Source organism: Crocodylus siamensis, chromosome 12 (assembly GCF_052110815.1).
Source record: "Crocodylus siamensis isolate JL-2025a chromosome 12, ASM5211081v1, whole genome shotgun sequence".
In the NCBI taxonomy this organism is placed as follows: Eukaryota; Metazoa; Chordata; order Crocodylia; family Crocodylidae; genus Crocodylus; species Crocodylus siamensis.
Window position 1 is genome coordinate 22442346 of NC_143406.1, and position 15165 is coordinate 22457510.

At 40.7% G+C, this 15165-nt stretch overlaps 1 protein-coding gene across 3 annotated transcripts in view; it reads right to left on the bottom strand.

The window, feature by feature from the left end:
• Window positions 1-15165, bottom strand: part of CREBBP (CREB binding lysine acetyltransferase) — a 182032-nt gene that overhangs the window by 60874 nt on the left and 105993 nt on the right. Inside the window, exons 9-16 of one of the 3 annotated variants that reach the window (XM_090024768.1) lie at window positions 14880-14997; window positions 8239-8431; window positions 7986-8039; window positions 6592-6686; window positions 5740-5928; window positions 3633-4055; window positions 2781-2960; window positions 2360-2546 (exon numbers count right to left, since the gene is read on the bottom strand). In XM_090024768.1, the coding sequence (XP_089880894.1) occupies window positions 2360-2546; window positions 2781-2960; window positions 3633-4055; window positions 5740-5928; window positions 6592-6686; window positions 7986-8039; window positions 8239-8431; window positions 14880-14997 (1439 nt within the window). Of the gene's footprint in view, window positions 1-2359; window positions 2547-2780; window positions 2961-3632; window positions 4056-5739; window positions 5929-6591; window positions 6717-7985; window positions 8040-8238; window positions 8432-14879; window positions 14998-15165 lie in introns of all 3 variants that reach the window. The other 2 variants (XM_090024767.1, XM_090024766.1) reach the window with 2 other exon arrangements.

The window sequence follows — 15165 nt, forward strand, 5'->3', positions numbered from 1 at the left end:
GAGAAGCAGTACCAGAAAGTGGCAAGGGAACTGTGAGTAAGCCCAGAAGGGCCAGAGCTCATAGGAGTCAGCAGGACTGGATAGCAGCCTGGGGAAGATTTTCAGAAGAGCTGCCCACTTGTAACTTAACTGTACTGCTCATTGCATTTTGTGAGTTGCAAGGCTCTTGATTATGAAAGCTTACGGGTCTCTGAATTGGTCTCTAGGGTACAACTAACTTGTCTTCTACCGGAAAACAAGTAAAAGATAAAGAAGCACAGACTTTAGTGCTTATGGTCGTAGAATTTTTGTTTCTTCCATGCTGGTTAGACACCTCTGTTTTGGGTTTCTCCCTTTTGCAAACAAATATTGTGCGTGTTCCTTGGGAAGGAACGTGTTCTTGTGGATATAAGAAGTCACAAGGAACTAGCACACAACCATTATTTGCCTTATTTTGTCTTGGATACATAGTTCTTTGCCTGAAACAGTATACTCCATTATCAATTAAGTGACAACAACTTGTTGTATATTTAAAAACACTCAAGGGGAATTCAGCTGAACTCACCAAAAAGAAAGTACTTAGAAAAGACAAGAGCAGCATTTTAGACCTACAAAAAGACAATATGCTTGGATTTGGTTCTCTTTTTTCTTGTACTCTTTTCAGTAGAGGATCCTGTAACATACGGAAGATACCAGTGTAAGGTTTGGTGGTCTTTTGAAACACCTGAAGAAACTGGTCACCTACCAAAGATTCTGCAAGGTGGGGTGGCAGTGGCAAATTAGCAAGTCCTAATTAACAAGCACTCCAAAATGTTTTTCTTCTTGAAAGAAGTGAGGGGAGGAAAAGTGATAGGAAAAAGCTTAGCTGATAACAATGATATCTGTCTCTTCCCCATAGTGTCTGAAGAAGGGCAAGGGAGACATTCACTGTTATTTTTCTTAAATGGCTTCTTGGCTAGTTTGGAGTTTCTTCAAGGAAGGTGTGGTAGCCTGGAGCCAGAAATGGCACCCCCTAAGCACTGCTCACAAAACAGGCAAGAAAAGCTAGAAATTTGAAAGTTTTAAGTTGCTAAATGAAAAAATCCCTTGTCATTCTGTAAAGGAAGGAAAGCAAGTCAACAGAGAATCTGTAATCCTCCATGGAGGCCAAAGAACTAAAACAGTTTAAAAAATGACCAAGGGAAGTCCTACTTCTGCAATTTATACCCAAGTCCTGTTTCAAGTCCAAATCACTGGAGCAGTAATAAACAATTATAAGGCAGTAATGACCTTTCACCACTCAGTCAGATTACAATATAATCCACTTAAAATTGCACAAATGAGTCTGGTACAGGCTAGTTAGCACATCAGGATAAGTATATAAATAGATTAATAGTGCATCCTGTATAGCCAGATATGGGAGGCATTTACTCTCAGAAAAAGAAGACGGCTTATATATTTAGATTAAAACATCATTATGAACTTCAGTCTCCTGTTAATAAGATGTTTATGCTATAATTCATATTTAGATATTACTAAGTGTAAGATCAAAAGAATTACTTCAGCTATCAGGACATCCCATGCAAAGAAAGAATAAAATTCTTCCCATTGGGAGCTGACTTTGCTGTATTTCAGTTTCATACAAAGCATGCCTTTTGCATCACACTGCAGAGAATAAAGTCTCAGACAAACTTCTGCATCTAATTTCAGCAATACGTATTAAAACAAGTGGTGTTAAGATATTTTAACACCATTGCATACATGACTGATTCTTGCATACTAGTTAGTTTAACAATTCAATATAAAAAGGAGATTAAACAAATCAATAAAAATTAAGAAATGCCAAATATAAGATGATGGTACCTGCAACCATAATTGTCCAGAATGCATACATAGTATGATATGGTCTGTAATTACATCATAACATTTTTCAAACAACTTGCATCAATTTTTTCATGTCTGTTGGTGGGCAAAAGTTTATCAAGAAAAGAAAATTTAAAGTGTAAAAAAACCAAGAAAATAGGGGAAACTAGGAGCAAATGAAAACAGCTCTCACTAGAAATGGTGATATTTCTTAATTACATGTTTGCATGCAAGAAATTTGTTGAAAGAATTTAACGGGAACAAGCTCCCAAATGTGCAATGCTGCCTTGTTTCCTTAAAGAAAAGTGAGTGTGGGGAGGGTCAGGGAAGGAATACAGGAACTAATCATATAGGTTCAAACAAGCCATATTCAGAACACTTAGCACTGCAAATTAATTTGGAACACGAGTGGTATTCACATTCTCTAGGAAAAGGTTTTGACTAGCAACTTTGAAAGTAGTAGCACACTACACCAACAACTACACAAAGCCTCCCCTCCCCAAATTTACAGGACAGTTATGGCAGTCTACATACATACTTTTTCTACGGGGCTGAGATGGGGATGTTGATTGTGAAGTATTGCCATTTGTGCCATTCTCATCTTCCTCTTTAGGTTCTACTTTTATTTCAGGTTTCTTTTCTTCAATCTCCATTGGCTCCTGCTTTGGCTCTGTCCCTTCCATCTCTTCTTTCATTTGTGAAGATCCTTGTAAATCCTCCTCCATCTTAAGAAAGGAAACTAGATGAAATTTCATCTATACTGCTTCAAACAATGAGTTCTATAAGCTTAGGGTGTCACAACAGCACCAGCCAATTAGGGCTTTTCATAGGGAAAAAAAAAGACAAAAACATACTTTCTTTTAACTAACCTTTTTGTCAGCTTAGCTCATGTTTACGTATCTTATTTTAGGCTCTTGCATATTATTACTTTAATTAAATTGTGAAGTAATTTCACGTACCTCAGTTTTGGGTTCCACTTGTGTTTCACTGGGTTCTGGCTCAGTTTCTTCTTTTTTAACCTCTGGTTTACTTTCTAACATTGATGTATCAGGTCCCAGTTGCTGGGAGTTGGTATCAGTACTAGCAACTGAAGCTGGGGTGGGCACCCTGTTATCAACACTAGCTGCTGCCTGGGAGAGCTAATACAAAGAAAGGTATAAAATTAATAAATACACTGAAAAAATGGAAGTATTTTTTCCTTGCAAGAGGGATAGCACAAAATTATATATAAAAAAAGACGGTACAAAACCTGAATCTGGGAACTCACTAAAATCAAGATCTAGATAATTAGATCAACACCACAAGGATCTGCTTATACAGAAGGGAACACAGAGGAATCTCATCTGATGCAGCAGCATATACAGTTAACAAAGCAGGTGTACTGGGAACAGTACACACACCTTAACCACACACACTTTGTCCCCATTTTTAATATCTCAGTGTAAATATAATGATCATGAAGGTAAAAAACTAGTGATCCCAACTAAAGCCAAACAGCTTGGACAGATTATGTACAAGCCTCCCACACACAGCTGTAGAAATATTCTGTGTATTTTACTCTTCACAATAGAAATCACAAATTAAAATTGCTGTTAAGAACATTTAGATGGATACATTTTATGTTTGCAGATTATTTAAAAAATATTTATGTATACATTTCAATTCCTCTTCTACTATAAAATACAAGCAACTGTTACAACACTATAAAAGGCACTGAAATTTACATGCATAGTGTTATATAGGGGAAAGATTACTTATTCAGTATTTAGGGGTTTTTTATACTTCAGCCAAAAACAGCAACTGATACTCACTGGAGTGCCAGGAGGCTGTTGTGCCTGAACAGACATTGGCTGTTGCTGAGATGGCTGTGGGGTTGGCACAGATGGGGGTTGTACTGGGGTTTGAGGCTGTGGTGTAACTTGAGCCTGGGCTGCAGTCTGTCCTGTTGGTGTGCTTTGTGTCTGTGTTGCATTTGGAACTGAACCAGGTGTTGGGGTAGGGGTTTGCCCCGAAGATGAGACTGGTGTGGATGGCTGAGTAGGTGCTGCTGGCTGAGGAGGAGTTATTCCAGTTGGTGTTTGGTGTTGGATAGGCGGCATGCCAGCCGCTGTGGATACAGGAGGCACAGTCTGATGTAGAGGTGGCTGGGTCACTGGTGGACATGACAGCGTACCACTCTGTGGTCCTAGCATATTCACGGAGTTAGGAAGGGTAGCACTGGGAACCTGCCCCTGCTTGAAAGAGACACAAAAGTTTTGATGCATCTACGCTACCTCAAAATTCTAGTCATGTTCTCTTTAAAAGCATTAAATACCATATAACAGTGCCAAATGTAGATCACCACATCTGTAATTTCATTTATACTCAACTTGTTTTTGCAGTAACTCTTGCTGTTGCATATGAAAAGATTCTGAACACATCAGAGAGCTTTTCAATGCCTTCTGCTCAAACCTGAACCCTGAATCCGATTACATTCTGCTTCTTTTATATACTGTTTTACTGGAATAAAAGGACTTAGAACCCAGATGAAACTCCCACCATTGACAGAACAGCCAATAGCAAGCCATTCTTTTTTTAAATTGTACTGAGCTGAGCAGCATCTAGAAATCAGAGAATATAACATGTCATAAAGCTACCCCCAACCCTAAACCATAAGCTGTACTTGAGACTTAGTGGTTACATCTGCCACAACTGAAACACACAAAAGACAACAAAATGTCTGGTAACTGTTTTTATCCTAACTTTACTATTTCAGAAATTATATCATGTATGAATCTACATTTCAGTCAAACACTATTATAAATGTTCTGTGTTTGTGTGCATGTGCATACACATTTAAAAGTGTATTCCTTAGGCAACCTAGGAAATTGGGGGCCAACTTTTTGGCAGGTGCACCACAAGTTACACCCTCATGCCCTGCTTAAGTGCCAGTTTGATCTCTTCCCCTGCCCGATCTGCTGTCTGTTCCCAGGCCTGTACTCCCTGCCCTATATCCTGCTCTATTCTTTACTTCCTGACTTATCTACTGCTGCTGTGCTCCCTTGCCCTCTTGCTGTACACTGTACATTGGGCACCCTGACTTACAATGTGAACGGAAGAAAAGAGGAGAGTACATCTTGCTAATTTTAAAGCAGAAATAAGATCTGTATATAAGGTGCATAAAAGATCTGTGTATCACAATAAACCTAAACAACAAAATGTTCACCTGCGATTAGAACTTAAAATGGTTAAAACTGCTTTTGTATTGCCCATCAATTCTGAAGGGATACCATTGCACTACTCATTGTTCATTTAAGAGACTCCTGGAGGATAAAAATTTATCCTTTTGATTTAAAAAAAGCACAGAAATGTTTCTTTTGCTAAACAATTAGCAGCCTGACTGACCTCTGCAACAACCTGGAGAAGAATATGACTGATAAACAGTATTTTCCATTCAGATGCAGCAACAAGGTTAAACACAATACTTCTAAAAAGGTTTCTTGGGCTATATGCTTTCTTGACACCTGTAATTTAAAACAGCTCTGAACCCTGCACATAAAAAAGGAACGTATACATGGCTGAGATGTAAGAGGGGGGGGATGACACTGAAAACAGTCTCATGTGCAAAGAATCGGCTTTTCCTGATGTTCCCTCCTGAATTTCCTTATAACCATTTTATGGATTATAGAATTTACATCACAAGTTGGAGGAATATTTTCCTTAACAAATACACTTAAACCGATTATGTTCATGGAAACATTTGGAACACAGAAGACATTAATTACACTGCAAGAGAGAGTGAATGAAATGAAGGTCTTTGATAAATTGGCTACTTGGACAATTACAGTGGCTACCGGATATACAAAAAATAAAAAACTGAGTAAATTAAACTAAGATAACCCATTGCAAATAACCCATCTTGCAGAAAATGAGTTCTACCTGAGAAACTCCAGCCTGGGCTGTTGACTGACCCATGCCTACAGTGTTCACATTCATAGCCCCACTGGATGCCGGAAACTGATTTTGAGGCAGAAACTGGTTTTGGGTAGGAGCCTGACCCATCATATTATTGGAATGAGCTCCCATCATGGTCTGTGGTTGAGGCATTCGGGAAGGAGACATTGCCATCTAAAAATTAAACACATTTCAGTTATTTAAAAAAGTATATAGCTATAAAAGAAATAATTCTACATAATTACCCATAAGATTAAAAAAAATACAGGCCAAATTTTGACCTCAGTAAATTCCAAGAAACTTTCAATAAATAAGCTCAGCATTTTGTCTAAGGTGTTAACAGGCAACTAAGTTACTTTCAAACAGGGGGAAGAAATATTCTAGCTATATTTAAAATACTAAATTTTATGCTGGTCTCTCAGTTAACATGGACAAGTAACATACTAGAACTCTTTCTACTTTCATTTTCTGAAAGAGTGAAACTAAATTTTCATGGGGCAACAAAGGAAATAACATTGGATGGCTATACTTGAAAGCACTAAGTTTCTTCCCAAAACTTTGTGTTGTTATACCTCTGGTATCTACGTGTGGCAGCGTCAAATACCGGAAACAACAAATAATAAACAAAGTCAGTAAAAAATCTGATAGAATGACAAGACCAATTTCCCTGAAATCATTCATTTGAATTGCAAACTAAATAATGTAGTATTCACAATAGCATGAACTCAGTTTTTCCTTAAGATACCTGATAAAAATTGAGGTATTTGATTATGAGATAATTAACTAATAAGATTTCAAAGATAATTCATTTAAAAAGTAACAAATACAAATACAAACCGCTGGAACAGCACCCATGTTGCTCATTTGTACAGGATGGTTCATTGGAGAAGCTGCACGGGGTGCCATAGGTGCCTGCGGCATCTGTACATTCCCTATGGACATGGGGTTAAACTGATTCATTCCTGCAAATGTACCCCCAAAACAACTCATTAGGAACAAATCACCACACACTTATTTATGTATAGCACACTCACCAGCCTGCAGTATCATAACTGAAACTGCTTAAGGTGAAAGACGTTGCCTAACAGTGACAGATGGCAAGCAGATTGGGTAATTACATTCCCCTTCACCCACAGTTTGCCTCATGTTATCAGAAAAGTAAAAATTAATTCTCACATTAAAAAGTGGGCTTTGTTACTGAATGCGAAACTGCCAGTAATCAAAGAAAGCAAACAAGGAGAAACAGGCAGGGGAAAACCAAGTAGGGCAAAAGAGTGAAATTTGTCTTAAAATCTGTTTTGGCCTTAGGGGGGCAATACTGGAGGTGATGTTTAAAGAATATAATAGTACTATAATGATAGTTCTAGGAAAACTTTAAAGTGGTTTCTTAAATACCAAAAAGTTTACATAATAAGGGTGGTCTCTTGTTTCTTTCACTGTATTTCTCAAAGTAAACAGAAAAAAATACACCCTGAATACCTGAAGGCAAGCCATTCCTCAAACGCTAATACAACCATAACCAGCAATACAGAGAAGCATGGCCCACTCTCTTTCAAAATCCCCCTCAACAACACATCCTAAATAATGCAATCAATTTTGGTAGATGCAGAATTTTATTTTAGGCTCAATGATATTTACTGATGATATCTAGCAAGACCATTTCCTTCCCTAACCAAAATAAATAACAAAAAATGCTAAGAGCATTCCCAATGGGGACAGTCTCATGACTGCAACACAAGCTTCAGGTTAACAGATTCCATAAAACTGACATTAAATCAAGATTTGGCTAAGAACTGGACTACATTTTGGGAAGCTGAAATACCAGTAATTTTAGGGAAAAATAGCTGAGGGAGGCTACACCAACTGCCCAGAGTTTATAGGGGATGTTAGTTAATGATGAAGTTCCCAATTAAATATCTTCATAGCTAACAGGGTTAGCTGATAGAGAAATGATGAAAATGGTTAAGTACATTTAAAAATTACAGGAAAAAGAGACAACAAGAACAGATTATTTTCCTCTCATGTTGCTAGCACTCCTGATTCAGTAAGATAAAGTCTAGTACAGTATAATAGTGAATGCAGCTACTGACAGGAAAAAAACATGCATCTCTCAAACAAACATACACATACTCCACCCATCCATACACAAGATCCGAAAGGAAGACACAGAAGAAAAGCAAACCAGAAAATGCATGTTTTGAACAAAACTGATTTAAAGGAAAATTAAATACCTTGAGACACCTGCATACGACTCATAGGCACATTTGGCATGGACATAGGTCCATCTGTAACGGAAACAAAAGAAAAGGTCAAAACTGTTTCTCTTATTTTAAAAAAGTAAGAACTAGTTTAAAAGCATAGGGACATTTTTGTCAATTTGGCAGCATACAGAAGTAGTACTCAAATTAAATGAATTTTATAAAATGGTGTCCCACCCTTCTTCCATTTCCCCGGCCCCATTCATCTTCATGAACAAGTACTTACTTGGAGGTCTTACGGGCTGTGCCTGGCCCATGGCAGCAGCCACCTGTGGAATACCTGGTGGCTGAGCACCTGGGGTCTGTAAGGCTGGCTGGTTACCCAAGATCCCTTGTTTATGTAAACGAGACCTCCGTTTCTCTTCTAGTTCCTTTTGTATCTTATAGATTTTCTCTGCTAATAAGTGATAGTATTCATCCTATAAATGAGAGATAATATTCAGTCAACTCTTGCCTCTATCAAAGAGAGACAGAACTGACACTTACATTTTTTTTCACATAAAGAGCTGTTTATTTGAACAATTACAGCTCTTGTGATAAACTAGATAGAACTTATTATTCTAAGAAACAGTGAACTTAAAAAAATCTGGGAAAAATAAAGTTTCTCACGATGATTCACTATCTAAGTCTATATTTCAAAGATAGACCTTTGCAAATCATGTGTGGATTTTTACAAACAAAACAGCTGTAGGTTTCTGGAAGAAAAAAACAATATGAAAATTCAGTTGTTTCCAGTAGGACATAGCTAAGTAGATGCATACTTCTAGAATAGGTGTTTCTATAATGCACTTATTGTCCAATCCAGAGTCAACACTGAGAGAAGCTGCCCACCTTTACAATTCTATTGAACAAACTTCTGAAAGCAGCTGTTAACTTGGTGTACATGAGAAGATCAATTCAGAAATATAAAGAATAAAACTGTCTTTGTTCCACATACAGTTTATCTGACAAGACAGTTGCTACTGAAAGGGAGGGAGACAACTAGTGAGAAACAGTGACCAAGATGAGCAAATGTCTAAGGACATATGCACAAAGAAAAATCCATTTTGTCACATGTATAGAACTAACAGGTGAACATGTTATGCCTGCTTGAGGATACTGTGTTCTTTATGGTCTGTGCTGCCATCATGGGTCTGCAGACCTAGGATTTACTTAATTTACAGTCTTTTTTGTGTATTTATTGTAAAGAATGATCGAGTCCAGTATGCAGAAAGTCAGGTTTCCCTGAATCCTTCTAAAGCAGTGGCCCCATGGGCCAGTGACACGAGGCTGGTCTGTGGGCTGGATCCTATGGGCAGAGATGGTCCAAGGGCATGGGGTCAGTTCATGGGTGCCATCTGCTGTGTCAGGTCAGGCTCACATGCCAGATCTGGCCATGGAGCAACCCTGTATACCAGCTATGTCATCAGGCCTCTACAGGACTCCCCATGGGGCCAGAAAGTTGGCAACAGGAGAGCAGTGGCAACAACTGTCACAGCTCTAGAAACTGTGGTAATTAACACTGTCACCACTCTCCCACCACCAAATTTCTGGTCCCAAGGGGAGCCCCACAGGCCAGAGGTTGAGAACCATTATTCTAGAGAATTAAAAACATTCTTTAGTTGCTTAGGTTTCAGGGAAGATGGAAAAGTTCTCATGAGTTAGCTAGAACAAAAGGTTTGCCTTATGCCATAAATATCGCAGCCTTGTTTCAAGGCCTGCGTTCTTTTGATTTATGGAGGATTATCTAACAAAAAGAATTAAGGACCGTCTCAAGTCGTCTTAACTGAACTGTTTAAATACAGGCTCTGTAACAGCCATCACAAATAGCAGAACTGCAGCTCTGCTTTAACAGGGATCCAACTGCTCTCACTCCCACCCTGTCTTGGAGTGGGGCGAGGGGGGAGGGGGAGGGACTTGGTGGTAGAGGAGAGGAGGGAGAGCAGAGCACTCCCGAGTGCTGGGGTTTTGAGGGACCTCCTGTAGCACTACATGTAACAGTTCACTACAACGAAGTTCCTCTTTCAAACAGGAACTTAAGTTGGATCTAACATTTTTTTTTGTGGTGCTAGTAACAGTCAGAATATATGGACACACATTTTATAGAATTACTAGCCAATTGCCCATCAAGAATGCTGGGTGGAAGGAGGAGTGGGGACAGAGGCCCATGTCCAGCCCCCACCCCCCCTTTCATCCCCCACGCTTTGAGTCCGGGCCTATTCCCCCTCTCCCCTGCCACTTCTGGTCTGTGCCTGCCCCCCACCCCACCTGCCCATGTTCTAGGTCCACCTCACCTGTGTCCACCTGCCTCCCCTCCCCACTCCTCTCCCTCCTAACTGTTGGCAGTGCACTCCCTGCTGTCATGGTGGGCAGGGAGTCTCGTGTCAGGCCCTGCTCCCCTTACCCCCACCCTTGCCTCTGCCACTTCAGGGCTGGGCTCATTTCCCCCACCCTCCTTCAGGACTGTTGTTGGGGCATGGCAGCAGTGGTGGGTCACTGCCACCGTGGCCCACCCCTAAACACTGGCTTTTGTTGGGGCCCAGAAGCTATGCATCCCCTGCTTCCAGCCCTGCTCTGTCACCTGCAGGGAGCAGGGGAGGAAGGGGAAGGGCAGGCCAGCTGTGCTGGACTGGCCACTCCCCACTCCACACCCACCACCATGGCGGCACTTTGCCACGTTGTCTCCTGTCTAAACACTCTTGAAGCACTCTGGTTGTTTCAGGCAGCCAATCAGAGTGTGAATAAAGCACTATGGACAGACAGACTAAGGCTTTTATAGTATTAGAATAAAGTGCACACAAAGCACTACAAAAGTAATGTGTGCCTAAACCCATACAGTCTAAACAGAGAAGAGTATAATTAAGGGGAATAACACAAGCAGAATGAACACAGTATTGGTTTGGATGCATTCATACAAGTTCTGTGCTTTACTTTGTTGAGTTTTTTATTCTACTTTATTTTTATTATAAACATGAATAATACTAAGAAAGCAAGTGAGGGAGATTGTGGAAGGAACACAGAGGAAGAAAAGGCTGATGAAGAGAAGGTAAAGTGAGGATTAAAAGTAACGTTGTGAGAGAAGAATTGGAGTATACTACCAAATCAGTGAAGGGAAATGATTTTTGCAGTGCTGACTGAAAAATCATAAAAGTTCAGAGACATAATGAAACTGCAGCTGCCCCTGCCATCTTGAGCTAAGCCTCTAGCTGACATGTCTGAAGGAGAGGTAGGGCTTCATGAACTTTCATGTTAATAGGAGAGTGGAAGGTCTCCAAGGTACAGTTGTGGGCACAGAAGGAAACCAAGGAGAGAGGTGGTCTTGTTTGCCTGGGAAATAAGAAACCCTGCAGCAGACATGTTCTCTACAGTGCTCAGTCCTGACTGCTTTGAGGTCTTGTACTAGAACCATCAAGCTGGTAAGGTGGGAATACTGTAGCTCTTGGCAATAAGCTCTTTAGACAATAGAAACTTCTGAGAAAGTATCACAAAATGCAAGAGCCATGAGGCACTGCAGCCAAAAGAAGAATTATCTGACTCTCCAAGGCTGTGATCTCAGAGGAAAAAAAAATCATCATGTTATGGAATGTGTCCTCTGCAAAGAAAACCTTCATTGTCATGAAGGCTCACAGGGTTTCATTTATTCCCATCTCTTGTGGGCTGAAAGTATATCTTATAGTGTATGAGAAGCCACAGAGAGGAGTATATAACACTTTCTGAACAGGCCAAAACTATTTGTGGTGCATATGCTCTAACCAACACAACATTTAAATAAGTGTGGACAATGTCTGAACAATACTGCCATTGTAGACAGACTTACGGTCTGTGGTGCTGTACAGAGATAAAATGGACTAACACATTGAAGCAGGAGTGATTTTTCGCATCTGTACCCCCAAACAAGACTGTATAATATTCCCATGAGCTAGACAGACTGCACTAGGGAACTAGGCATCCTTCAAACTGAGAGCCCCTAACCAACTCCATGGAGTAAAAGGTATGATAATAAAGATTAATGTTACAACAGGGAGCTTCAATGTTTGGCTTTTTTGTCCAAATGTCTCTGATTCATGATGAGAGAGAGATCTTCTCTCTTGGTCAGAAGAAAATAACTGAAGTCCCTCATGCTTGTGCAGCACAGTAACCCACCTCTATGTCTAACTTCTCTAGATGTGAGAGGACGTTCTACTTCCCTGGAAATAAGTTAGACAATTCTCCTAAAAAAAAAAAAGAGGACAGGTGAAGGGAAGTGCATGCTGTGGAGAGCAGGGCAAAGTCAATTGTTTTCTATGACCCATCACATTATTCTATTTCCAGTTGTCAAGGAGTAGAATCAGTAGTTCTCAAAAGAAGAAAAAGTGTAAATCCACAAGATAGAACATTTAGCATCTCTTAACCATGCCTTACAATTCACTGCCTGGAACTAAATATTCTAGAAGAACTGCTCACTGTTGAGGCTCTGGTAAGAGTGTTTGGATTGCCATCTTAGAAACACACCTCCTGGTATATGCCTAACCCAGAGATTTGAGAGGTCTTTCTAGAAGCAGCATTCACAACTGGTGCCACCTTAGTCTGGGGGAAAGGGGAGCACATGCCCCCCAATGACCAGTCAGCGAGTGGGGGGGGAGGGAACTCCCCCTGGGGGGGTACATTCATTTTCTCTTGGAAGAGTCACTGATCTCCTAGGAGCACCCATGAGTGTACAGAAGCTCAGGACTTGTCTCTGAATAACCTGGGAACAAGCAGGGTTAAATCACTCATGAGTTTCACTTGGGAGACCAAATGTCTGTACATGCTCTCTACCAAAAGAAGCCACAGCATAGTCCTCCCTCATCCTAGGGTGCTTTGTTCCCACCCCCCACTTTATGGAGACAGGGTTGCTCCTTGGACTCTGCTGCTCCAAAAGAGCAGGGAGCAGACCACTTTTCTTTCACAATCCCACTGCTGCAAGGAGACAGGCTGACTGAGCAGACTGGGTCGCCAATCAGGGCTGCCCTGTATACTGCTGCCATTTCTCTCTGGGTAGACTGAGGGAGTTAACAGAGTACCCCAATATGTGTGGTCAGGGGTCCCCTGGCTGTGCAGCATCAGCTCTGCATGCTCTCAGCTCTTCAAGGGCCCACCATTTCCAGGTAAGTTTTTCTACCATGAAAACAAATCTGGAAGAATTCTGAATGTGCACATGAAACCTTTAACTAGGACAAACAAAACATCACCTGATATTGACCTGAGAGCAGCATCAGATACATGGCTATAAAATGGCTGGGCACCCCTGGCTCTGAAAGAAGACTTATATTCCAAATTCTGCCCTTTTACACGACCCAAGGCGGCTAGATAGACAAGGATACTGTAATTTGCCACTGCTGCCTCTTAATTTGCAGTCGTCACCTGGAATGTGGTTAACAAATATTTTGTGGCCTAGGATAATCAGCTAGTTAACATCTTTCTTCTTAGGCTGTGGTTCTCAGCCTTTGTAGCCTTAAAACACTCCCCCATAACTTTTTTTATTTCAATTTTTTTTATTTTTTACAATTTAGCATCATCCTGGTTAAGAATCACTGAGCTATAATCTAAGTTTAGAAAAGTTGTGGAAGGGTGCCTTGATACTTGAACCACTGATCTAGTTGGTACCAAGTAAGGGTGATGGAAGCAGGATCTTACCCCACCTTGCTATGCTCTTTCCATGATCTGCCCTCTCCTTAATCCTAGTCTGTATTTCAGAGGGAAAGGGTGGTTCCACCACCAAGGCTGCTCTTCCAAACTCCTGCGTGCCAGCAACTGGAGCTACTGTCCCAGCAACCTCTCCTGAAAGCCCTGAGGGCATGGGAGAAGGAACTGTGCCCATCTGCCCACAGCAGAACACAATTTGGGGCACAGGGGTGGCCAGAACATGGGCTGCTGAGGAAGACAACAGCAGTCCCCAGGGGAGGGGGGCTGTCCGCAGTATGCTGGGAACGGACAGTGCAGGGTGCTGAACAGGGGGAAGAGAGCATATACCTCCTTGCATAGGGGCTGGACACTGTGGCATCTCAACCGAGAAAAACTGACATAAGGCTTCTGATCTGGAAAGGCCTCAGTGATTGCTCTCATTACCTAAGGAGATTGTTATTACTTTTGTCAGGCTAAAGGAAGCTGTTTTCAGTAAGCGGATCTCTGGAGTTAAAGAATCACATTTCAGTCATTAATCTGTTACATTTAACTGGGCTTAATAAGTCCCTTTACTCCTCAGTGGTAAGAGGCAAAGACAAATACTGATACTGTGAAATATTATGAGGCAAGTGGATCAAAGCTGATTTTGTTGGCCATCTCTACCTCCACTGGATAAGTTCAAAGCCAAAAAAGGGGAAAAACATCCTAACAAGCCTGCAAACAGGGGAAGGTAAGCAGCCTGTCTGAATCCCACAGAATTTCTAACTACACAGGCACAGAAAAGGCTTCAAAACTTTTTGAAACACAGTTCAGAACAAAGAGGGAATGTGGACCAAAAACAGAAAGACAGTAAGGGAAATAGCAGTGCTAGGGTGCTTGCTTTATTCAGAGAATGAGGATCTACTTCAACACCTGAAGAAGAAGAATGAAATACACTGAACTTCTTTGTATTCTATAAAGGAGTCTCCTAAGAATTTAAAATTTACTCAGTAGACCTTCCTCCAATAGAAAAACATTTCCAGTAGTGACTCTGGTTTGGTGAAAGAATAACTGCTACAGCAAGGACAAATAAAAACTGCACAAGCAGTTCAGTCTGTTACCTGCTTTACAGCAGTATAAAACCCACTGAAAACACGGTTACTTCCATGGCATAGCCAAAGGTTCTCCATAGTTTGCATTGTATGCATCACATTTTTAATATTATACAGTTTGCTAACAGCAAGTATCTGCACTGAGACAACATACCCTACTGTTAGCCGATTCATACATATCCCCCTCCACCTTCCTGGCATAAGCCACCAAATTCTCCATGCGGCGATCCTTCAGAGCTGCTGGGTCGGGAGTGGGAAAGATGGCTTGGACACTACACAAAAAAAAAAGAGTATATAAATTTTAAAAGTCCTTTAGAATTTAGGCAACTTTATAATAACTTCACATATCTATTGTACAGGAGAACATGGGATATATTAAAGCTATCTGAAAGAGAATCAATGCCAAGCCATTCTCCTACCGTTAAAATAAAATTTTAAAA